At 39.4% G+C, this 26,102-nt stretch overlaps 1 protein-coding gene across 3 annotated transcripts in view; it reads left to right on the top strand.

Annotated features, from left to right (window-relative positions):
- LOC126235981 (integrin beta-PS-like) overlaps nucleotides 1–26,102 on the top strand; it is a 251,926-nt gene that overhangs the window by 199,556 nt on the left and 26,268 nt on the right. For 2 of the 3 annotated variants that reach the window (XM_049944961.1, XM_049944960.1), the window contains exons 12-13: nucleotides 12,204–12,324; nucleotides 16,297–16,452. In XM_049944961.1, the coding sequence (XP_049800918.1) occupies nucleotides 12,204–12,324; nucleotides 16,297–16,452 (277 nt within the window). The remainder of the gene's footprint in view (nucleotides 1–12,203; nucleotides 12,325–16,296; nucleotides 16,453–26,102) is intronic. The other variant, XM_049944963.1, reaches the window with a different exon arrangement.

Consider the following 26,102-nt stretch of genomic DNA (forward strand, 5'->3'; position numbering starts at 1 on the left):
TAAGGCCACAACCAGATTGACCCCTGCTAACAACTAGTAATTAACATATATGAATACACAAATCCATGAGTTTGAATATTTTATGTAACGAGATAAAATGTGGATAGGTTCTTTAGTACAAGTGGTATTGGTTACTTCTGTATAGTGTCTCTTGGTCTGCTACTTTACACACCATTTCACTGTTCATGTATTCTGTTAAGTATATGCTTTTCTAAGGCTCTGCCATTCTTGTTGCCTGAAAGAAGTTATTTTATCCCTGTCTGAAATGAGGGAATCTCCTCCTTATGTAATGTGCTGAACATGCAAAAAGGAAAGAATAAAGGAACACTTGGGATCAGTAAACTGTAGAAAATAAGATTGTTAGAGGCAAAATACATGCTTGGGTAACTGTTCCTTTAGGAACAGCATTACACCTATCTTAGCCAATTTAGGGGAACTACGAGGAGCTACATCTGGATCGCCAGATGAGAATTTGAACCTCATTTTTTTCTAAATGCAAGTCCGATAGTTTAACCAATATGCCAGATTGATCAATGCTGAAAGAATCAGTTACAACACTGTGAAAGAGGATACACTGCTACTCACCATACAGAAGAGGTGTTGAGTGGCAGACTGTCACATGTAAAGTACATTTTAAAGTAGACTTAGCTATCACCCAAAGTCATTATCCATCTACAGATACACACACGCACACACACACACACACACACACACACACACACACACACACACACAAACACACACACACACACACACACACACACAGACACACACACACACACACACACTCACTCACTCACTCACTCACAGAGCTCTACCATTAGACAAGAATATGTGGCCACCTAGAGTGGCAAAGGCCAGAGAAAATTAATTTCAAATCAAACAGCAAAAAAACTGAGCAAATGAGGAGCAAAAACAAAAAAAAAAGATAATAAGCAATTGAATAAGTGGTTGGCTGGAATCTGATGCAGCTGCTCTGTTTAAGCTTATCATAATGGGTACCGGTAACATCTGTCTGTGGCAACAGAGTGATATAATGAAAGTTTATTTCATTATCATTTAATTAAAGAGTGCTTTAGCTCATATTAAGTAAGTTTTTTTTTGTTTAATTAAACTGAGATTAAAGTGTGATTTTGCTCATATATGTTTACCTTGGTAACCTAAAGACAGCTATTCTTTGCAAGTGTACATAGCATGCCCTGCATCCATTCACATTATGAAAAACTGCATGTCTGCTCAAGGGTTAATATATCTTTATTTACTCTCACGAAAGTAAGAGCATTGGCCCTACCTACCTCAAAAGTAAAGCAGTCACTACTGAGTATGAAACTAAAACAAACATGACCTCGATTCATCTATGTCAAGCACTGACCAGATCCCAACAATGTGGACTATTGCATGATTGTTTTTGATAGTAAAAGTTGTAGAATTCTCAATATGAAATGTAAATGAGGCATCATTTATTTATTTCATTTTAAGAAAGTGGATGCTGAAAAAGATGAAATTCATTCATCATTCTAGAAATATTTAAGTTAAAACGGAAATGAAACAACACCATGATTATCCAGATGATCTAGTTTGATGATTCAGCATGTCTCCCACCAGTATAGCTTAATTTCTAAATTCAAGGAATAATTCATGAACACCAGAAAATAGTCCCACATCTTTATTAGTCCTGTTTCTTGCAGTAAGTGATCCCAGATTTGATTGCACTGGTACATTCAGTTGAGTTCTAGTTTAAAAATATTCCTATTTCGTTTATTTTGGGAAATTTCAAAAACTGAGGACAAAACAAGAAACCGAGGACATTTGCTGTCTCAGTGTGTTTTAAAGGAATTGAGGAGAAATTTTGAAAACTGAGAACTGTCCCCAGAAAATGAAGAGATGATTTCTGGTTTTCTTAGTGTAATGATTAAAAGTATAATAGGAAATTTGCGTTGTTGAGCCATTGGATGTTGGTAGCTGAGGAGTGGGGAGGGTGGGGGGGTGGGTGGGGGGGGGGGGGGGAGGGAGGGAGGAAGGAGGGTACTGGGGAGATTTCAATTCTCACCGATGGCAGCAAAATACACACACAGCTATCTTTAGCTCCAGGCACTAAGGTCTGACTGTGACAGTTGGGACTCAAACTCTTGAGATGACAATGGCCATGTATTTGTGAGCTGTGCCTGTATGCTTTTTTCCTTTGAAGAAGGCCTTTGTCTATTAGTGTAGTCTACTTTTAAATACCGTTAAATGTGCCACTCTGCCACTCAACGCCTCTTCTGTGTGATGAACAGCAATCTATCCTATTTCATGCAGTCCTGCATTATTCATTGTTTGATTTAATTGGCTATTTCCAGGTTCCAGGAATCATAATCATGAGCTCCTCCTATGATGTGGAATGAGTCACTTTTACAGCTATAGAACACTTTCTCAGTAAAAAATATGCTACATGTTCACTGTTTACATGATTGTCTTAAGTTGTGTTTTTCTGAAAATATCAGTGATTTATACTTAGCTATGATATCTCTCTCTCTCTCTCTGTGTGTGTGTGTGTTTGTGTGTTCTTTATATCACTGGGTAAGTGGTCAAAGACTTTTATGGCTGAATACCTCATTCCTTTCTGCAGTACACTATGGTTGATTATTGGATAATGTGAACTGTTTCTCATTGTTACATTATATTTGATTGTTACTGTTGGTTTAAAACTGTAATTGGTTGTTGACAACAAACTTCATACTATAAGGTTGTTGGCAGTATGCCCAACTGTCTACAAGTGGTTCTGGAAAGGATGCTACATATTATCCTGATTACATACTTCTGTGCAACAATCACTATTTTCCTCAGTAATGAGTTACCCCAGAATATGATGTCATCATTTGTCGGTGAACAAAAATACTCTTTTACCTTTTTGACATTTTCCTCTCCAAAATCAGATGTTATCTCCAAGGCAAAAATTACAGAACTTAGACATTTAAAAAGAGCTGTAATGTTTGACTTTCAGTTCTGGTTCTTATGAATATAAACATACAATATTTTACATAATTCTGTTTCATTTATTGGTTTACTCTCCCATGTTATTTCTAATGATTTAGTCAGGCCATGTGCAGTACTGTGTTTTATCTGAATTCAGTGACAATCCACTTGAACATAAACTTAACATTTTTAAAATATTGAAGTTCATCCATTAGGCTTAATTATAATACTTGCATTGATAGCAAAGAAATAAAGAGAGTATAGCTTGTTTGGTTTGTTTTTCTAGCCACTCTAATCTTGTGGTTACAGTATCTGTATTAAGGATACAGGGTACTTTTCCAGCTCAATATTATGTAAAAATCAACACCTATTTATTCCAGGAACTGTTTATAATGTATATGTTTTACAGATTTTTTGTTGATGTCAGGTAATGCAGCACACTTTCTAAACATATTGAACATGTTTAGGGTTATTAAAAAAATTACAAAGAAATTGATGCATTTTTTTTTCCAAAATGCTTCCTCAAATTGAGGTACCATTTAATCCAATGTTATATTGTACATTTGAAGGAGATCAAATTTTTATCAGATATGCATGACATGATGGCTGCAGTACTAGACCTATTTAATTTGACATATTATGTATATTACAAGGTGTTAGAACTTCTAGTTTAACAAGTTTATTTAGAAATGACACAACACATATATGTCACAGAGTAAGTTGACATGTGAACACGTTAGCGTTCAGATAAGCACTGAGTCTCAGTCTAGCGGCCACTGCTCGGCTGGCTGCTTAGGTGGCGCCGCTGCTGCATGGCTGGCAGGCAGACAGCGCCGCACGTAGAGGACGTGCGTAATTGCGCGGCGGCACTTTAAATGATCGGCGAGTCACAACACTTTTCCCCCCTTTGAAATTGTTGCACTGGTCTTGATGGATGTGTCCTGGAGATGGCTGACGTCCATAGGCGTTGTGTGACTCGACGTAAAGTCTCGAGGAGGAGGCTTCCCGTACGGACGGAAGTGTCCCCGATGATAACGGGTCGAGATGACTGGAGACGTAGGTGTCGAATCTGCTGGGGCCCCATGCACCAATCTGCCTATTGCGGCAAGTCCAGTTGATATGACAGGAGACATGGGCGATGCGTCAGCGTCTGTTGGAGGAGGAGGCGAGGAGATGTACTCTGCCACTGGTTGGTCCTCCGGTTCCCGCATGGGCACGTCGTCTGGTGGCATCCGTTCTGGTGCTGGCATCGCGATGACGGGTAGAGGGCGGCATTGTGAGTACGGAGATGTGCCAAGATCCCGAGCATCAGGGAGAGTCAAGGGTGGTGTGGCGGCATTCGGAACAGGTGTTGCTGGCACCCGAGGCCGAAGCTGGTCCGAATGACGCACTGCAACACCTGTGTCCATCTGGATTTCATACAGGCGTCTGCCACGGTGTCTTAAGATGCGGCCCGGGCTCCATTTTGGCCACCTGCCATATCCCCGCACCCAGCCGAGGTCGTCGGCGGTGAACCGGCCAAGTGACGGCACCCGCGGCCGGGAGGTGGGAGGCCGCAGAAGATGAAGTAGAGTGCGGGGCTGTCGGCCATGTAAGAGCTCAGCCGGGCTGTGATCGCCCATGGGGGTGAAACGGTAAGACGCCAGGAACTGGAGAAGCGCCTCATCAGCAGCAGAAGAAGTCAGAAGTTTCCGCGTTTGAGCCTTAAACGTGCGGACCAGTCGTTCAGCCTCACCGTTGGATTGTGGATGGAACGGCGGGGCCGTGACATGCGTAACACCGTGACGAGCACAAAAATCCGCAAAGTCAGAAGAGGCAAATTGCGGACCATTATCAGTAACAAGTGTAGAGGGGAGGCCTTCCAAAGAAAAAATGCGGGCAAGAGCACTGGTGGTGGCCGTGGTGGTGGGTGACGTGCAACGGACAATGAAAGGAAAGTTAGAGTAGGCGTCAATTACGAGGAGCCAATAAGTACCTAAAAAAGGTCCCGCAAAATCAGCATGAATGCGCTCCCAGGGCTTCTCAGGCGAAGGCCACGGTGACAAAGATGACTTCGGGGCAGCGGCCTGTGACGCACAAGGGCTGCAGGCAGCGACCATGTGTACAATTTCAGAGTCGATGTCAGGCCAGTACACATGACGGCGCGCCAGAGATTTGGTGCGCGACACACCCCAGTGCCCCTGGTGAAGGAGGCGCAAGACCGAAGCACGCAAAGATGCGGGAACCACAACACGCGGCGAAACATTGTCAGTGGAGAGGAGGATAACACCGTCCCTAGCCGTGAGGCGGTAGCGCAAAGGGTAGTAGTTTCGCAACGGATCAGAAGTCTTAGTGGACGGGCGATCAGGCCAACCCATCTGAATACAGCGTAAAACCCGGGAGAGGGTAGGATCAGAACCCGTAGCAGCCGCCAGCCTGTCCCTAGTGATGGGGAACCCGTCCACAACCCGCTGCTCGGCAACATCCAGGTGGAAACACAAAAGTTCGTCCCTATCGAATGCCTGATCAGGGCCCATGGGGAGGCGAGACAAAGCATCAGCATTCGCATGTTGAGCCGTTGGCCGGAAATGAATCTCATAGTTGAAACGGGACAAGTAAAGAGCCCAACGCTGGAGGCGGTGTGCAGCCCTGTCGGGAAGTGACATTGATGGGTGAAACAAGGAAACAAGTGGTTTGTGATCCGTAACAAGATGAAATTTTGTGCCATAGAGAAAAACACCAAACTTATGAAGAGCATAAATGATGGCCAAAGCTTCTTTCTCAATCTGAGAATACTTTTGTTAGGCATCCGTGAGCGTTTTGGAGGCATAAGCAATGGGTTGTTCCGAACCGTCAGAAAAACGGTGCGCAAGGACTGCCCCAACCCCGTATTGAGAGGCGTCTGTAGCAAGGACAAGATGTTGGCCAGGTCGATAAGTAGCTAGGCACGGGGCCTGTATCAGCATAGTCTTCAATTTCTGGAAAGCCGCATCGCATGACGCGGACCAGTGAAAAGGCACGTTTTTATGCAACAGGCGATGCAACGGCTGAGCCACCGACGCTGCAGATGGTAAAAACTTGTGATAGTAGGCGATTTTCCCCAAGAAGGCCTGCAGTTCCTTAACAGACGTAGGGCGAGGAAGGGCATCGATCGCAGCGACAGTTTGTTGAAGCGGACGAATACCATCCCTAGAGAGTTGAAACCCCAAGTACGTGTTAGATGCCTGAAAAAATTGTGATTTCTGAAGATTACACTTAAGACCTGCAGTCTGTAAGACATTAAAAAGTGTGTGGAGATTTTGAAGATGTTCGTCAGTGGTGGAGCCCGTGACAACAATGTCGTCCATGTAATTGATACACCCAGGAACAGGGAGCAATAATTGTTCCAAGAATCGCTGAAAGAGAGCAGGGGCGCTAGCAACCCCGAATGGCAAGCGTTGGTATTGATAGAGGCCGAAAGGCGTGTTAAGAACCAGAAACTGCCGGGAAGCAGCGTCGAGAGGAAGTTGATGATAAGCTTCTGACAGGTCAATTTTAGAAAAATACTGCCCTCCAGCGAGTTTAGTGAACAGTTCTTCAGGACGGGGCATAGGGTAAGTGTCGATGAGGCATTGAGCATTTACCGTGGCTTTGAAATCGCCACAGAGACGAATAGAACCGTTGGGCTTGGCAACTACAACGACAGGAGAGGACCACTCACTAGAGGTGACAGGAAGCAAGACCCCTGAAGTAGTGAGACGATCCAACTCCTGTTTGACCCGATCACGAAGGGCCACAGGAATGGGCCGAGCCCGAAAAAACTTAGGCCGAGCAGTGGGTTTGAGCGTGATATGAGCTTCAAAGTCGTGTGCACGGCCTAACCCAGGAGAAAAAATGGACGAAAAGGTCGTCGACAAAGAATCCAGTTGAGCATAGGGAATAGCGTCAGAGACAATATTGACAGAGTCATCTATGGAGAACCCAAAAACGCGGAAGGCATCGAAACCAAAAAGATTTTCTGCGTTGCCCTGGTCGACCACAAAGATGGGAACAGTGCGAACGACGGATTTGTAAGATACCTCCGCATTAAACTGTCCCAAGAGAGAAATCTTCTGTTTATTGTACGTCCGTAATTGCCGAGTGACAGGAGACAGGAGTGGAGAACCCAGCTGAAGATACGTCTGAGAATTAATTATAGTGGCGGCAGAACCGGTATCCACTTGCATGCGAACATCTCGACCAAGGATTTGGACAGTGAGGAATAACTTCCCTGAAAGGGAAGAAGTGCAATTGACAGACAACACAGAATCAGAATCAGCGTCATGTTCCTGAACATCATGTATGCGGTCGGACTTGCAAACGGAAGACACATGACCTTTCTTTTTGCAGTTGTGACACACAGCCCAACGTTGTGGACAATCCTCGCGTGAATGTTTCGTAAAACACCTTGGACATGAAGGAAGTTGCCGGGGATTTTGCTGCAGTTTCTTAGGGGTTTGTTTACGGCTTGGCCGAGGCTGCGCGTGGGAGCGCACTGCGGCCACGTTGGCCGGCGGGGACGCGCCGCGCGCGTCGTCAACAGTGCACAGAGGTTGTATTTCCCCGACGTCACCCCACGCATCTATTTGTGCCCCAGCGGCGCGAGAAATTTCAAAAGACTGCGCAATGGAGAGAACTTCATCTAAAGTTGGATTCGCCAACTGAAGGGCACGTTGCCGAACTTCTTTGTCGGGCGCCGACCGGATAATAGCATCCCGTACCATGGAATCGGCATAGGATTCTTTGTGAACATCAGTAACAAAGTGACACTTTCGAATGAGGCCGTGAAGTTCAGCAGCCCAAGTGCGATAGGATTGATTGGGTTGTTTGTGACAACGATAAAAGGCAACACGAGAGGCTACCACATGCGTCTGCTTTTGAAAATAGACCGACAGAAGGGAACACATTTCGGCAAAGGACAAAGACGCAGGATCCTTCAAAGGGGCCAATTGCGACAACAACCGATACATTTGAGGCGAAATCCAGGAAAGGAACAGAGACTTACATGCTTGTTCGTCCGAGACATAAAATGCCAAGAAGTGCTGTCGAAGACGTTTTTCATAATCCGACCAGTCTTCTGCCGTCTCGTCGTAAGGAGGAAAAGGCGGTACAGCCAACGACGAGAAACGGCCCGCATTTGACGCCGCGACGAAATCGCGAATCGCCGCCGTTAGAAGTGTTTGCTGTTCAAGGAGATTTTGCAAGAGTTGCTCGACACTAGCCATGGAACCCTGTGAGTCAACGGTGAAAAGGAAAAATCCACTACCTCGTCGCCAATTGTTAGAACTTCTAGTTTAACAAGTTTATTTAGAAACGACACAACACATATATGTCACAGAGTAAGTTGACATGTGAACACGTTAGCATTCAGATAAGCACTGAGTCTCAGTCTAGCGGCCGCTGCTCGGCTGGTCGCTTAGGTGGCGCCGCTGCTGCATGGCTGGCAGGCAGACAGCGCCGCACGTAGAGGACGTGCGTAATTGCGCGGCGGCACTTTAAATGATCGGCGAGTCACAACACAAGGATAAAAAAATATCCTATCTTACATTTTAATTTTTATAATTTTTACCTGATAAAAATGTTATTTTTTCTATAATTTAGTTGATTCAGCAATAACCCTTAGGTGTACTACATAAGTATGGACTATTGAAAGTTACAGAAAAAAATAGAGCAATGCTTTATAAATTTTAGGAAATATTTGTACCTGAATTCTGAAAAATACAACTTGCAGGAAATTGTGAATGGAGATATGAGTCCAATTAAACTGTACCTCAGAACATTCCTGAAGCATAGTCTTCATCGTGCAACATTTCTTCATCTTCAAGATTTCTCTTGGCATTCCTTTTAGCACTTTTTGCTTCTTTGGTAACTTGAAGAGCAAATCTTTCAGCTTCATTCACCCATTGTCTGTCACACGCAAGCAATTGATCTTCCATATTAGAGAAACATTTTGTGCCTAAATTTCTCAGGACTTCCAACCCTCCTATCACTCCATCATTAAAATATATCACTATATCTAGTACACCAACTTTTAATGTATTTAGTCCTACAAAAACATTCTTGGGTAATCTTTCCCATATGCAATGGTTGAAACTTTCATCCCCATGAAGACGTATACTAAGCAAAACAGGGTCACTCAGGTCTCTAAAAATTGGTTTTATTTCACTCATAAAAGTATCAGGAAGAGAATGCTTATGATGGTATATTTGACCACTTTCTTTTGGTTTTTGGTAGCCGGACCAAGAATCTGCTCCTTTAGAGCAAAGTCCGTGTTCACTTATGAAAGTAGGTGGCCCATACAGCTTTACTCATTGCTGTAACATCATTCAGAGGTACAATTCATCCAATGGCCACTCCATAATAACTCTGAAGAAGGTCTATTTCAGTTTCTGTCAATCTGTCTTGGCCAGACAGAGATTTTCCATCACATAGCAACTTTCCTTTCATTTCTCTTTGTAGCTTCCTCAATATAGCACCCATCCTCTTTTGCACATGTCCACAACACTCCAGTTTTGTTGCCAAGGTATTACCATAAACATGGAACTCATTAATTTCATTGAAAGCCTTAGAGCTCCCATTGCCTAGGTACATCGTATATCTGATGTTATAAACGGGCACTGACCTCTGAAATATTTTTAGAGTTCCATCGCTTTCCATACTTCCACTGTAACCATCATAATCCTTAGATCACTGATGTTCAATATGTCCTTCAGTGTTACCACGGCAGGTGTGGCAGTAAGTGGTAAGCACTCAACATCAACAACTTTTCCATTCTCAGAGAAGTAGCACTTACAACACCATTCAAGGAACAATGTCCTCAACATTGCCGTGCCCCATCAAGTGCAACAGCAATTTCCCTGGTTCCATGAATATTTACAGTTTCTTTTACTGCACATTTCATAGATGCTTTAGACACAACCATGAAGGCACTTAAAAGTATTTTTATGTACTTGCTGGACCTACTGGGTGGAGGAGGAAGGTCTATCAAACCACAAAACATTTGAGCAGTCTTTTTTCCTTTTCCTATTGCACACATTGCATTCACTAACTTCAAATTCACATCATATGAATTATGCACAATGTTTGAAGTCATTTTTGAGGTAGATTTATTGCAGGATCTACACAGAACAACTAATTTTCACACTAAGCCCTTCTTGCTACTTTATTGTTCAGTTATTTCCAGACAGTGTACACCATCACATTGTTTACATTTCACCACTTCCTTTATCAAAGAAGATAAGATGCCCACATTATCAACAACAACAAATCCACTACAAACAGCGTCATTGTTAACACAAAAATTTGAATCACGGGGAGGTATGCCATGTGGGAGTTTCTTTCCTGAAGAACTGATACATAGGTTACTTTCAACAGTGTGGCTTGCTTTGACTGTGAAGTGATTACCATGGAATTTCCTTTTATTGAATTTCTTGACGCGTGGCATAGTTCGTATTTATTGCACACTAAAGGCTATGTACTTCGACAAATATATGTAGCATTTGGGCAACAAACTTTCAGTAACACGTGAACAAACTGCTTCAGTGAAACAAAAGTAGAAACTAGCAAAGATAATCATTTACATACACTAGAAACCTGCACTGTTACCAACATGTACAATGTATCATACGTAGGAAACAGAAAGTTCACAGTTCTTCTTGAAATAATACTGGTTTCTGTAACAGAAATAAAGGGGGTGTGGTGGCATACATGACTGTAACTTTAAAATTTGGTATGTATATAGGTCATTTTTCATTTGAAACCCTACAATGTATAAATCAATGTAATCAGGAAAGACTATAGAATTTAATAAAGTCATTAAAAAAAATTTGATTTTTCCACCATTTTTAAGTACCCTGTATCCTTAATGATTCCATGATCCACATGAATGCCTTAAAAGTAGTTAAATCTGTGTATCACCAACAAATCTTAAAATAATTGTATATCTACATCTTGCAGTGGAATCTTTTAGAACAGTTTTACAGGAAATTTTATATTGTCCATCACTTATGGGAGAACAGCTCTTTGAATCTGTTGCGATGCAGTTACAATCTTCCATCATGATGTCATGACTGGAAACATAAATGCTAGTGAACAGAGTTATGGTCTGAAATTTTCAGTTACTTAAGGAATAAATGGGTATGAAAATCATAAGAGTGTACTGGATTAGTGAAAATGTTAGAATTCCTTATCTTTAGGATATTTGAAATCTGTACCTCTGTATAACAGTCTCCTTGAAATATCAAACAGCAGAAACTCCATGTGGGAATATCAACTATATTAGGAAAAGTGTTGATTGCTACTCACCATAAAGATGACCCATTGAGTTGCAGACAGTTACAATAAAACAACTGTTACACATTATAGCTTTCAGTCAAAGCCTTCTTCAGCAAAGAAAATACAACATGTCCTCACAAGCAAGCACACCTCATGCACACATGACTGCTACCACTGGCAGCTCTGATTGCTTATGTTCCATTGGCTTGATTTTTGGTTATGTAGTCAAAGCATTTACCCTACATTTGAATTTCTGCGCTGTATGATTTTGTGGTAGGTTAGAATTAATAGCATCAGGTCCTGTCGTCCATAATGATTTTTTCTGGAAAAGAATGATCCATGTTTTGCATTTCAGTCAAGTCATAGCAGACATCCACACAGCACTGTTTCAGGAGTTGAGGAATTGAGAACAAATTATGCACACATTTTTCTCTTCTTCAAAACATTCTGGAGAGTGTTTTGAATACTTGATTTAAAGACATTGCTCCATTATGATTTGTTACACAATGCCATTGACAAACCAGTGCCAAACATTCACTACTTAAAACTGCCTGCTCACAGCTGACTGATTGATGAACATGTGTTTTTAGTTCAATATACTGCCATATTACTGCACTGATGCACTTATCTGCCAGAAATGAAATCAGTTTTGGAACTTTTTGGATGGATGGTGTAGACCACTTAAGTAAACGTTATGTAATAGTTTATTAATTTCAGAGTTGCACTAGATGTGTTACTTTGTTAGTAACAGACTAATTGTGTTCCTGTCACTGTAAAAGAGATGCTTCAAATTTCATGTTCGTTCTCTGAAATTACATTTGTGTGTGTGTGTGTGTGTGTGTGTGTGTGTGTGTGTGTGTGTGTGTGCATGCGCGCGCGCACAAACATGCATGCAGAAATTGTGAAGTGTTCGAAAAATAGAGGCATAATTGAGTTGGGTACAGGATACAATCATGAAATTTATGTTGAATTTACAGATATGTCCAGGAGGAGCCTGCAATGAACTTAAGGAATGTGTAGAGTGTGAAGCTTATACCAAAAAAGATTGTCAGAATTGCACTATTGGACTTACTGTCATTCTTCAGGACACAGTGACAGGTCTGTATTTAAAATACTGAACATTTAAATCTTCTAAGGCACATGATGAATATAAATACAGATTTTTAATCTGAAAACAAAATATTTTGTTAATGATCACTTGCATTTCTATGACAACTGCTGTTTTTCCATGAAAACTGATGTAACAAAAGGTGTGAATTTTCAAAAACAATATTTTCTAATTTTCCCACTGTATAGTAATATATGTTGAGTTCCTTCAGTTGCAACTGGTAATGTTTAATCAGCAATGGCATACATATGAACTGATTACTGTGGAGCTCTAATTCTGCAAATCTGTAGTGTACAGTGCACTCCTAAATTACCTCAGCTGTAACATCATAAAAATTGTGTTCTGCTGTACAGTGTCTGCAAGCCTGCAGTAGTACCAGTCATGACCATTGTATAAAGCTGTTACAGCATCCAGTGTTTGGTCCCTATGTAGCATACTGAGTCACCATTAATTCCTCCGAACACAACAAATAATTGAAGTATTTTAGTCATTGTATCTTATTGCACACATAACTGCAAAAATAAGTATTCCATCAAATTCATGTGCATGTCCTTGTAAAGAGTTTCCCATAGAATATTATGACAAAATACAATAAACGTAAATATAATTTACTTCTCACAAAACATACAATGTTCAGATAGTCAGATTTGTCATATACAAGACACCAAAAATTGAAAAAAGGAACATAAATACCTTTTTAAATAAAAAATTAAATAAACAAAAATAAAATGAAAAAGAATAAGTTTGATACTAGTTTGTGAGCATTAGTGTAGTACCATTTGTGGGAATAATTTGTTATACTGGAGAAAGTCCTTTTTTGTGTACACTGCGAAGTTCTACATGTTTATGAAGTTCATTTTACTGCAACAAATGCAATACCATTTTTAAATGCTAATCTAAAAAAATTTTTTTGTTCAAATTGTCTCCCATAAATTCTTCTGTGGAATAGGAGCAACTACCTACTAAAAAATTGTACGGCCATGATTTCAGTGAGCTAAGTTTCATGTTAATTATATTCCTTGCCTTTAGCTTATTATAAATCTTTAGTTTTGTAGTAAACAAGGTGTTTCATTGTTTCTATTTTGAGATTCTAGGTATTTTAAATGGGACTTAGTAAATTAAATATTGATAAGGATTTCATCTCCACAAATGTACTGTTTGGACATAAAACAAGTGTGAAGATCAGATCACTTTCAAATCTTCCACTTTGTGATACATACACAACTGTGTAGAGGGTACTGTCACAGTCTCTGTTGTAATTATGACATCACATACCACTTTTGTCCAGCTACAACAATGACTGTGAGAAACTGGTATGTTTTCAACTAGAAGGGTTAACTGTGGTGCTCCATGGATGCACCACTCGCTCAACTTTGAGAACATCCTTTGTCATGTAGGAGACAACCCAAAGACAACTACTAGAGACACTGTCCATTGGGCTCCTGTAGGACACACAGGTCAGAGCGCATTGTCTCCGCTGTGTGCATACCAACAAGTGGGAGATTTGAGAATAATACAATCTTCAAATTTATTTTGCATCAAAATGGTACATTTCTGGATGGCAGTTTCTTATCAAAACTTTTTGGACTAAGTGTCCTCTACAACCCATAGATCCCTATATTAGAATTTGTGAAACACTCAGTGTAGTGTTTGTTGTGTTGGAAGTTTGAAATTCTTTAATGACAAGTGCTATAATTAGACTTTAAATTGTAATTTGAAAGTATTTAGTGGTTGTTTTAGATGAAAATCAAAATCTCTCTGTAATTCTTCAGGCTTTCTCAGCAAGGTGTTGGCATGTTGAAACATGTTGAACAATCAGGTTTCTGCCAGCTATTCATGTCTTTCTTGCATGATATTTCAGCTGTGCAACTCGCAGTCTTCTTCAGGTGCTGTATAATAGCAATGACAAATGTTTTTTTCTAGCCATGGCTGTTCCGAAGCTGTGTGTGTACTTTGTGGTTATGATCCAATCTCAAATTGCTCTATGGAGTTCAGAATGACATCCAAGTCATGCTAGATGTTTTATCTTCTGATTGTCATCATTTAAGCCCTCCTGTGATCTGGGACTTTTTGCTACCATGATGCGCCATGTCAGGCATTCTATCCAAGGTTTATGCCTGCCAGGAGGGGCTGCAGTGTCATTTTCAGGCTGCTGGTGTTCGCGTTCCACTTGAGACTCGGTAGAATATCCTCAGGTATTGGGCCTGTTGTTCGAGATACCATTTCACTTGTGTCCTTCGTTGCATGTACTAGGCTGTTTTCTCTGACTCCATCTTCATAGTTGTGTTTTCTGGGGTCTTGATATTGCCTGTATTGCATCTTTAAAATATCAAGAGCTGGGTTTCATATGGAACTGGAAACCAGTGCAAGTTGCAAAGGCAATCTATTTGATCCAAGAAAAATGGGCGTTCCATTTTGTGTCAGCACCCTTTCAAATATGTGGATAAAATGGCTAAAAATGTTATCATAAATAAGGGGTCACATTGCTGCAGATGCCAATGTCTCTCCGTCTGTCATCCAAAGCTTGTGGTCATGATACAGGCCAGCTACTGCCAGACCACTGCAAGACAATCTCAGAAGGGCCACTGGAGCTACTGTGTCTGGTCAGATGTCCTGTTGTTACTCTGCATGATACAACAAGATCTCGCAGCCCTGCTTCAGCTCTTCCATTCTCATTTCAACTGACAACTTCATCAGTGACTTCCTCTGATGCAAGATGATGGCCATGTCCATGTGTGGCAAAGCTGCGATGAGTGATACCTGCCAAATTGACAGATTCAGCCTAGGTTCTGTGATGGTAAGGGTAGACATCAGTGTTGACAGCTGCGTGGATCTTGTAGTTGTCCATGTTCACCTTAGTGCTAGGCAGTACTTTGAACAGGTGCTGCTGAACCAGATGGTGGCTGCTACATATGCTGATAGCCCTTAATTCTTTCTTATACACAATACTGCCAGAGTGCATGTGGCGGGCATTGCCAGGGATGTGTCGCGAAGCCTGGATATTGAAGTAATGGAATTGCAGCACTGAGTCCTGACCTAAAACCCATCAAGCATGGGTGGGATGTGCTTGACAGATGTTTTTGTTGTTGTCCTGTTCCACCACAGGCTCTCCAAGAAATCTCAAGGGCTCTCACTGAAGAATGAGAACTAATGCCACTGGGTAACCTCTGTGCACTTATACGGTGCGTGCTATGTGGGTGTCAGGTGGTGATAAATGCTCACAGAGGGTATACACATTATTGAATCTCTCAAAGTCCAGTGCAAAGCACCCAGGCTGATGGGATGAATGATTCTTTCCACTTTGTTTTTGACACGTGTCTGATATTTCAGTTGTTTTTATGTAAATGAAAGAGGATGTAATGATGTTTTGTTGTGTACATAATTTCTGAAAGATAAAGATATAATTTGCTAACATAGACAGTCCTCAATTATTGCCCAAAGTCACATTGAGCAGCATATGTTTTGTTTGAAAAATACCATCATACATCAAGTAAATACATAGTTTCCAGTAGCATCTAAACAACAGGTAGAAAATGTAACTGAGGAGATAATCACTTTTTCCCAAAGTAGCAGCTTTCTTACTAATTTACTCAATAAAATTTAGATGGTATAAGCATGAACAATGTTAAGGAATATTGTGATAGTTTGCTGTTAGTGACGCATACAGATTAAGTTTCTATCATATTCTTGACTGTTGTTAATGTATAGCCAGACTCATTCCACATCCCTGAAGGCTGTCCTCCTCGATGAGATCTACAGAAAATGATAAATGAATAAATATTGGTTTTTATATTCTAGTGATCATAGTAAAACATTTACACATTTATTAAGACCAAAAATATTTCACATTTGCAGCAACATATAAAAATGATGGTACCAATGTACTTTTCAATATTTTATACATGTAAAAAAGTTTTATGTTCAGCTGGAATTTCATCAATGACTGATCATTCCACTTTCAGAAGACTCTGTTCAAAATGAAGAAAACACTGGATTTTGCCGCTTCCCTGATGAAAATGACTGTACCTTTTCTTTCATATACAGAAAAGTAAAAGGTGCAAATATGTATGATGTGATCGCAGAAAAGGAGAAACGATGCAGCAATGTAAACATTTTAGGTTTGTATTGAACTTTATGCAGCATCTCATTTATAGCAGTATGTATTTTCTGCAGAGGTATTATAATTCCTGTAATGGTTAAGCTAATTCTACACACTTCTTTTATCTGTATATATCTTCTAATTCTGATTTACTCGAGATATTGAGCTATCTTTTATTGTATTAACCATCGAGCAGGTTCACAGTTTTTTATAACACAAGCAGCCATATGGCTTAATCTGTACACATCCAAAGGACAGCTGTCTTTATTATTACCAAGGTGAAAATGTATAAGTAGAATCACAGTTTAATTAACAATGATAAAATAAACTTACATTATATGAGCTGAATCACTGTTTCATTAAACAATAATAAAATAAACATTCATTATATCACTCTGTTGCTGAATACAAGTGTTTGTTGTTGTTGTTGTTGTTGTTGTTGTTGTGGAGATGGTGTTCAGTCTGCAGACTGGTTTGATGCAGCTCTCCAAGCTTCTCTATTCCATTCAAGCCTCTTCATCTCCGAACAACCACTGCAACTTACATTCTTCAGAATCTGCTTTCTGTTTTCATTTCTTGGACTCTCTCTATGATTTTTACCCTTCACACTTTTCTCCAGTAATAATTTGGTGATTCCTTCCTATCAACTAATCCCTTCTACTAGTCAGTTGTGCCAACAATTTTTTTTCCCCAATTCTATTCAATATCTCCTCATTAGTTATGTGATATAACCATCTAATCTTCAGAATTCTTCTGTAACACCATATTTCAAAAGCTTCTATTCCCTTCTTGTTTAAACTGTTTACCACCCATGTTTCACTTCCGTACATGCCTAAAATACTTTCAGAAAATACTTCCTAATACTTAAATATACAGGATGTACGTAAAGTCCGGGAACACTTTCAATTATTTATTGCACAAGAACTAAACAATGTACAGATGTCATACATATAGCATTTTGAAGAGAAACTCTGAAAGCTTTTTTTTACAAACATTCAATATGCGAACCATGAGTGACCTGGCTCGATTTCTTGCCATACCCATTCCAGGATGGCATCATCAACTGTGGCAGTCACTTCCCGTATCCTCTCCCAAAGCTCTGCTACATCATGTGGTAGAGGCAGTATATAAACCAGAACTTTACCGTCTCCTTGTTGGTGGCTTCTTACCATACTTGGTTCTAAACATCCGATGAACAGATGTAGCACACTTGGTTTTGTTGAACTCCAACACACAGAAAGCTCGCTCCGCACCTGAACTTGCCATAGTCCATTAAATTTTGAGCATGGAGCCATGCAAATAAAACTTCCTCCACTGATATTTCAGCTGTGTATCATCAGGCCATCCTCAGAGTGAGTCACAAGACTGACGACAAGATGCCAAGTGCGGTCTTATATGCTCCATCACGGCGGTACTGCGCATGCAGGTCACATATGCTGGTCAACGGCAAAGGAATATGCTTACACATGCGCCACCTGTGGCAAAGACATACAGACATTCGATTCACTTATCGATGTATGATTGTCAGCGGTGATACCATGATGACTTCTCTGCAGTTTAATTACCCCAAGAGCTGGATTCCATGCTTTGTCCAAATTAAAACCATTATCTCTATTTATTAAATTAGTAGCTAATCTAATTTCTATAGCTTCCTTGAAGACAGATTCCCAAAAGGAAGAAGTGTATGTTAAAATCTTCTCATCACTATAATTCATGGAATGCCCTGTATCAATACAGTGTTCGGCCACAGCTGACTTGTCTGGCTGTAATAAGCATGTGTATCTTTGATGCTCCACACTTCTCTCATGGACAGTGCATGTTGTTTGACCTATGTACAACTTCTCACAATTTCCGCAAGGAATCTGACACACACCCACTTTACGAAGCTGTAAATCATCCTTCACAGAGCTGAGTAAAGCTGCAATCTTTGTGGGGGACCGGAAGGTCACCTTAACACAGTGTTTCTCAAGAATACGGCCTATCTTTGAGGAGAGAGCACCCACATAGGGCAAAAATGCGCTGCATCTGAAGGAATTACTATCTTCTTCTCCATCACATACCTGCATTCTAGGTTTTGCATGGAATGCTCTACGAATTTGTTGTGGAGAAAATCCATTCAATTTAAAAATGCTCTTGAGATATGCAAGCTCTTCTTGCAGATTATCTTTATTGGATATACAGTGTGTCCTATGCACTAAAGTCTTAAGGACACCTATGGTCTGTGAATGGTGATGGCAGCTACTGGCATGTAGATATAGATTTGTGTGTTTTGGTTTCCGATATATGGCATGTCCTAATGTGCCATCAACTTTATGGTGAACAACAACATCCAAAAAGGGGAGGCAGCCATCTTTTTCTATTTTTGTAGTAAATTTGATACTAGTATGGAGAGAGTTCAAATTCTCAAGAAATCGATGTAATTCATCCATCCTGTGCGGCCATACCACAAATGTGTTGTCCACGTACCTCCAGAAGACCGTTGGTTTAAAACTTGCTGAATCCAGTGGCTTGTCCTTGAAGTCTTCCATGAATAAATTAGCTACCAGAGGGGAGAGGGGACTTCCCACAGCAAATTTTATTTGCATGGTTGCATTCCCAAAATTTAATGAACTGTTCATTATGCTATGAGAAGTTGAAAATGCACATGAACTCGCCATGTTTGTGACTATTGGCAAATTAGCAAACTACACTGTGGTGATATACATGAAAAAAAAAAGCTTTCAGGGTTTCTCTTCAAAATGACATATGTGTGATATCTGTACAATGTTTGGCTCTTGTGCAATAAATAAATGAAAGTGTTCCCAGACTTTATGTACACCCTGTATATTCACTGTTAACAGATTTTTCTTCTTCAAAAATGGGTTTCTTGCCAATGCCAGCCTACACTTTATATCCTCTCTACCCTGTCCAAATAGCAAAAATCGTCTGCTATGAGGATGGTTTGAAAAATTATCGAAATCACCACGAGAGGTCAGTGCTAGGGCAATGACTTGTTCACGTGATATTCATTGGACTGTTGCTGTAAACACATGCCATGTCAGTGCTCTTGGAAGAGAGGTGTGGCAGTGACGTGGCTCTATTGTTGTTCCTGCATAGTGATTTGTGAAGATGGGAAAAATCGAGATTCGAGCTGTGATTAAATACTTCTTAAAGAAAGGTATGAAAGCAAAGGACATTCACCCCAATTTCCAGAATACACTAGGGGACTCTGCTCCTTCATATTAAACTGTTGCCAAGTGGACAAATGAGTTTAAATTTGTTCAGGAGAGCTTAGATGATGATCCACACAGTGGTCGGCCAAGATGTGTCACTACTCCAGAAATCATTGCAAAAGTGCACAAAATGGTCATGGAGGATTGCCGATTGAAAGTGTGTGAAATTGTTCACACTTTCCAGATGTCATCTGAAAAGGTATATCATATTTTAACTGAAGAATTAGAAATGAAAAAATTATCTGTAAGATGGGTGCCACAACTCTTGACGCGCGCCTGCACAAGTGCTGTCGTCATGGCAAAATTACACGAAGGTATGAATTGTTGCCCCACACACCTTATTCACCTGATATGGCTCTGTCAGACTTTCCATATCTTCCCAAAACTGAAAATTTTTCTTTGTGGATGAAGATTCACTTCAAATGAAGAACTGATAGCTGGAGTTGACAATTAATTTGCAGGCCTGGAGGAAACTCATTTTCGAGATGGGATCAAGGCACTGGAACATCATTGGACCAAGTGCATTAATCTACAAGGAGGAAAAAGTTTCAGTGATATAAGCACTTTTTTTCTATTTTGTTCTGAGAACTTTTCAAACCACCTTCATACTTTAAGTGTCTTGTTTCCTAATCTAATTCTCTTAGCATCACCTGATTTAAGTCGATTACATTCCATAATCCTTGTTTTGCTTTTAGTTGATGTTCATCTTATAACCATTTTTCAAGACAATGTCCATTCTGTTAACTACTCTTCCAAGTCATTTGCTTTCTGTGACAGAATTACAATGTCACTGGCAAACCTCAAAGTTTTTATATCTTCTCCCTGAACTTTAATTCCTTCTTGAAATTTTTGGTTTTCTTTATTGCTTGCTCAATGTACAGAATGAATAAACATTGGGGATAAGCTATAACCCTGTCTCACTCCCTTCTCAATCACTGCTCCTTTTTCGTGCCCCTCAACTTTTATAACTGCTGTCTGGTTTCTCTACAAGTTGGAAATAACCTTTTGTTTCCTGTTTTTTACCCCTGCTACCTTCAGAATTCAAAAGAGAGCATTCCATTCAACTGAGTCAAAAGCTTTCTGTAAATCTACAAATGCTATAAATGTAGGTTTGCCTTTCCTCAACTTATCTTCTAAGATAAGTCATAGGGTCAGTATAACCTCATGTGTGCCCACATTTCTCCAGAATCCAAACTGTTCTTCCATGAGGTTGGCTTCTACAAGTTTTTCCATTCTTCTCTAAAGAATTTGTTTAAGTATTTTGCAATCATAACTTATTAAACTGATAATTCAATAATATTCACACCTTTCAGCACCTGTTGTCTTTGGAACAGGAATTACTACATCCTCCTTGAAGTCTGAGGGTGTTTTGCCTGTCTCATATGTCTTACACACCAGATGGAAGAGTTTTGTCATGGCTGGCTCATCCAAGGCTATCAAAAATTGTGATGGAATGTTGTTTACTCCCAGGGTCTTGTTTCGGCATAGATTTTTCAGTGCTCTGTCAGATTCTTCTTGCAGTATCGTGTCTCCTCTTCATCTACATCCTCTTCATTTCTGTAATATTGCCTGCAAGTTCATCTCCCTTGTATAGACCCTCTATATATTCCTTCCACCTTCAGCTTTCCTTTCTTTGCTTAGGATTGGCTTTCCATCTGAACTCTTGATATTCATGGAACGGCTTCTCTTTGCACTGAAGGCCTCTTTAATTTTCCTATAAACAGTATCTATCTTTCCCCTAGTGATATATGCTTCCATATCCTTACATTTGTCCTCTAGCTATTCCTGCTTAGCCATTTTGCATTTTCTGTCAGTCTCATTTCTTAGATTTTTGTGCTCACTTCCACCTCTCCTTCATTTTCTGCATTTTTATATTTTCTTCTTTCGTCATTTAAATTCAATATCTCCTGTGTTATCCAAGGTTTCTTCTAGGCCTCTTTTTTATCTATTTGATCCTCAGCTGCCTTCACTATTTCATATCTTAAAGCTATCCATTTGTCTTCTACTGCATTCCTTTCTCCTGTTCTAGTCAGTCATTGTCCAATGCTCCCTCTGAAAGTAACAACAACCTATGGTTCTTTCAGCTTATCCAGATCCCATCTCCTTAATTCCTTGCCTTTTTGCAATACCTTTTGCTTTGATCTACAGTTCATAACCAGTAAATTGTCATTAGAGTGCACATCTACCCCTGGAAACGTCTTACAATTTAAAATCTGGTTCCAAAGGTTCTGTCTTAAAATTACATAATCAGTCCGAAACCTTCTGGTGTCTCCAGGTCTCTTTCATGTATACGACCTTCCTTCATGATTATTAAACCACGTATTAGTGATTAAATTATGGTCTGTGTAAAATTCCACCAGAAGGTTTCCTCTTTCATTCCTTTAATCCAGTTCATATCCACCTACAATTTTTCCTTACCTTCCTTTTCCTACTATCAAATTTTGGTCCCCTGTCACAATTAAATTTTCATATTCCTTAACTATCTGCATAATTTCTTTTATCTCATCATACATTTCTTCAATCTCTTCATCACCTGTAGAGTTAGTTGGCATATAAACTTGTACTACTGTGGAGCATGTGGGCTCTGTGTTTATCTTGGCTATGCTGTTCATAGTAGCTATGTTGTTCATAGTAGTTCACCCGCATTCCTATTTTCTTATTCACTATTAAACCTACTCCTGCATTATCCTTATTTGATTTTGTATTTATAACCCTGAATTCAGCTGACCAGAAGTCCTGTTCTGCTGCCATTCACCTTCACTAATTCCCACAATATCTAACTTCAGCCTATCCATTTCTCTTTTTAAATTTTCTAACTTACCTGCCCGATTAAGGGCCCACAATCCATGATCCACTATGTAGGATGCCAGTTTCTATTTCCTGATGATGATGATGATGATGATGATGTCCTCACGAGTAGTCCTCACCTGGAGATTCAAGTGGGGGACTATCTCACCTCCAGAATATTTTACCCAAGAGGATGCCATAATCTTTTAACCATACAGTGGAGCTGCATTCCCTTGGGGAAAGTTACAGATGTAGTGCCCCTTTGCTTTCAGCTGTTTGCAGTACCAATAACAAGTGATATCCCACAGTAATTACTCATTGGAAGCACTAAGCAGTGAAGTTGCAGCAGATCCAAGCCAGCCAATTATTCGACCAGTAATTATCTTGTAGATAACTGCCTCATTATGGGACTGCACTGCTAGCTCAGAATCTGTGTTGTTTTCTTGCATGGATCATAAATTTCTTCTTTCCTGTCTCACTGCTCACTTGGATGTATGACAGCACAACTTACCACAGTGTTTGCATGGATCATAAATTTCTTCTTTCCTGTCTCACTGCTCACTTGGATGTATGACAGCACAACTTACCACAGTGTTAGCTGAAGCAGTAATGAAGGAATTGCTGTGGACTCACAATTGTAAAACAATGGAATAGTACAATTCAATGTTATTTGTCGGTGGCACACTTTATTTTTATAGGTATTCCTGCTTGAGAGTTTGTCTGATTAGATTATTAAATTAAGTGAAATTGAAGGTTTCACTTAAAAATCAGAACTGATTTTAGGTTAGAGTAGGGAATGAAAATATCATTTAATCTGTTTTAGAATATTTAGTGAGACTGTATCTAAGCAGATGTAATAAATAACAAAAATTTGGATGTAGAGAATATACAAAACAAATAGATTCCAGACTACCAGCCTTGCAGACTCAAAAATATCCTCTTCCCATGTCTGGATGTGAATTTTGGGAAAAAATTTGGAATTGTAAAGAACATATCATCCAAGATCAGAAGAAACAAATGGACATGAAATGAAAATACTTACATACCACTAGAAAACAATGATATGGGCACCACTAGTTTGGTAGTGACATGCTTCGGTAATAAAAATAAAATGTTTGCAAAATAAGTGTACTGTCAGTGTAAAAATAATGAATATTACAACAAAAAGTTTCTTCACAATAGAGGTAATTAGAGATGGAACACAAAGGGACAAAATTACATGTAGCATTGAAGGACTTACTCTGTCATTTTCCGGAAGTCATTTATGGAACAACAGGAACATAATTGATTTAAATAAATAAACACTGCACCAATTGTCTATTTTTCATGCTTCATATGACATGTTTCAACAATTTATTCTCGAAGTCAAGTACAAATATTTAGGTAAGTATTTTATGTGATGTTTCCATGTGTGTTGTTCTGCCTCACTTACACTGTAGTCATAGAGAGGCAGAACAACAGACATGAAAACACTATCCAAAATACTTATGTAAGTATTTGTATTTGACAATGAGATTGAATTCTCAATGTGTCATACTAAGCATAAAAAATATGTAATTTGTGTAGTGCTCCATGATTTAAACCATGAATGACACAGTTGCAGGCATTCCAAAAACATTGATTATGAGAATGAAATTTATGAACCTAACTGTCAATGGTTGCAGGCATTCCAAAAACATTGATTATGATGAATGAAATTAATGAACCTAACTATCAATGGCTGCAGCAGAATTTGAAACTAGATCCTCTCAAATATTAGCTCACAGTCTGTACCAATACACACCTCACTTAACCATTGCCACAATACTTAATCCATCTTCATGGTCACCTTGCATATCTCACTTGGTTAAATCACAAAAACACAATATATCTCAATAACTTATAAAAAATGTGGTGGAGTAGAAGACAATCTACTCTCTTCAGAGAAATTCTTTAATACAATAAGAGGACTTATTAGTAACATATTCCTCTGAAACCACCTTAGAACAGCCTCCATTTAAACTCCTCATATACTTTGGTAATTCGTTAAAATGTATCCCTGTTTGATAGTGACTGTTGCCTGTGCCTTTCCTCTTGTGCCTTTCTGGGTGTTAACCACCACCTCTCCTACTACTATAAATATTTACGTCTTTGCTCAAACTGCTGTATTGCTCGTATCTTAAAATTAGCTGTATAGTTGTAGAAATGGATAGTGAAGGGCATGTAAATAGTTTCTTACTCTTGAACATGACTTTACATGACTCATTATACCAGAAATTGCACATTCCCAATTGCATTTATTTGTAGGTTAATTGCACTCTTAATATGATTGGATGCAGCACGCCCCCATACTTGGGTTCCAGATGAGTTGTATGGGTACACTGCTCTCTCTCTCTCTCTCTCTCTCTCTCTCTCTCTCTCTCTCTCTCTATCTATCTATCTATCTATCTTTCTCATTTGCTCATAATACAGAAATGGTTACATTATTATCATTGCACAAACTGGCATAAAAGATCCATTTAATGTTCCCAACCCTGTTTAACATTGTATGAAGAAAGACTGTTTCATCATCAAATTCTGTTTCTGTACAATCATCAGGTCCAACATTCCACTGCAGTTTATGATTTAGTGGAAAATATATTTGACTTGTTTTGCTATAATTTAAGTTTAAGAAATTACTTTTCAAATAATATCTCAAGCCATTTAAGTCACTAGAACAATCCAGCAACAGATCATTTTCATTTTGTCCCAGGCTAACAGCTGTTGTGGCATGTTCATAGTTAAATATCTTGCTACTGTGCAGTGTGAGTAGATCATTAATATATAATATTAACAACAATGTCCCAAAACCAAGCTTTTAAGGCACAACCCACTTCACTGTAGCTAGACTGCTTAATAATACTAGCTTTTCTGTGTTGTGTATGTGTCACCTGATACCTGTCTTGTAAGTATGGTTGTAGAAGACATTTAGCTATTCATCTGAGACCATAAGTTTCCATCTTATTAAGTAGCATCGCATGAGAGAGTGCATTAAATCCATCTGATAAATAGGAATAAACATGTCACCCTTTGAAACTTCCCTTTCTTTGTCATCTAATTTCATTATTGTTGTATGTGATAGATCACATATGGCAGATAAAGTTGAGCAACATTTTCTAAAACCATGCCATTTTTCTTGTAACATGGTTTCTTTGACAAGCTCAGTGTAATAATTTTTAAAATATAGTACTTAGATTGAAATTAAACTAATTGGTTGGTAGTTTTCAATTTTGTCAGTGTGCACTGGCTTGACTGCTTTATTTAAACTTTTATTGAATGGAAGAACTAGAATAGGCACATGTGAACATATACATCTATTTAAAATGACTGAGGAAATTTTATTTTGCATTTTATTTGTTTTTGTCTCTATTTTGGGTGTTTCTGTTTCATGCATATACAATGAGTTTTGTATCTGATTGGGAGTTCTGTAATTATCAGGATGAGGGTTCATACCAAAGCCTCCTGAATTAATGAAATAAAAATCAATCCCAGAGGGCCATGAGATGTCAAATGGCTGCTGTGTCATCCATTGCCACTGATATCATCTGGATGCAGTATAGGGGGGATGTCACATGGGGTCAGCACACTGATTACCCAACTATTACTTGGCATCACAAGGCTGACTGGGAATTAATAAAATGGTTATTAAATG

This window comes from Schistocerca nitens, chromosome 2, assembly GCF_023898315.1.
Source record: "Schistocerca nitens isolate TAMUIC-IGC-003100 chromosome 2, iqSchNite1.1, whole genome shotgun sequence".
Lineage (NCBI taxonomy): Eukaryota > Metazoa > Arthropoda > Insecta > Orthoptera > Acrididae > Schistocerca > Schistocerca nitens.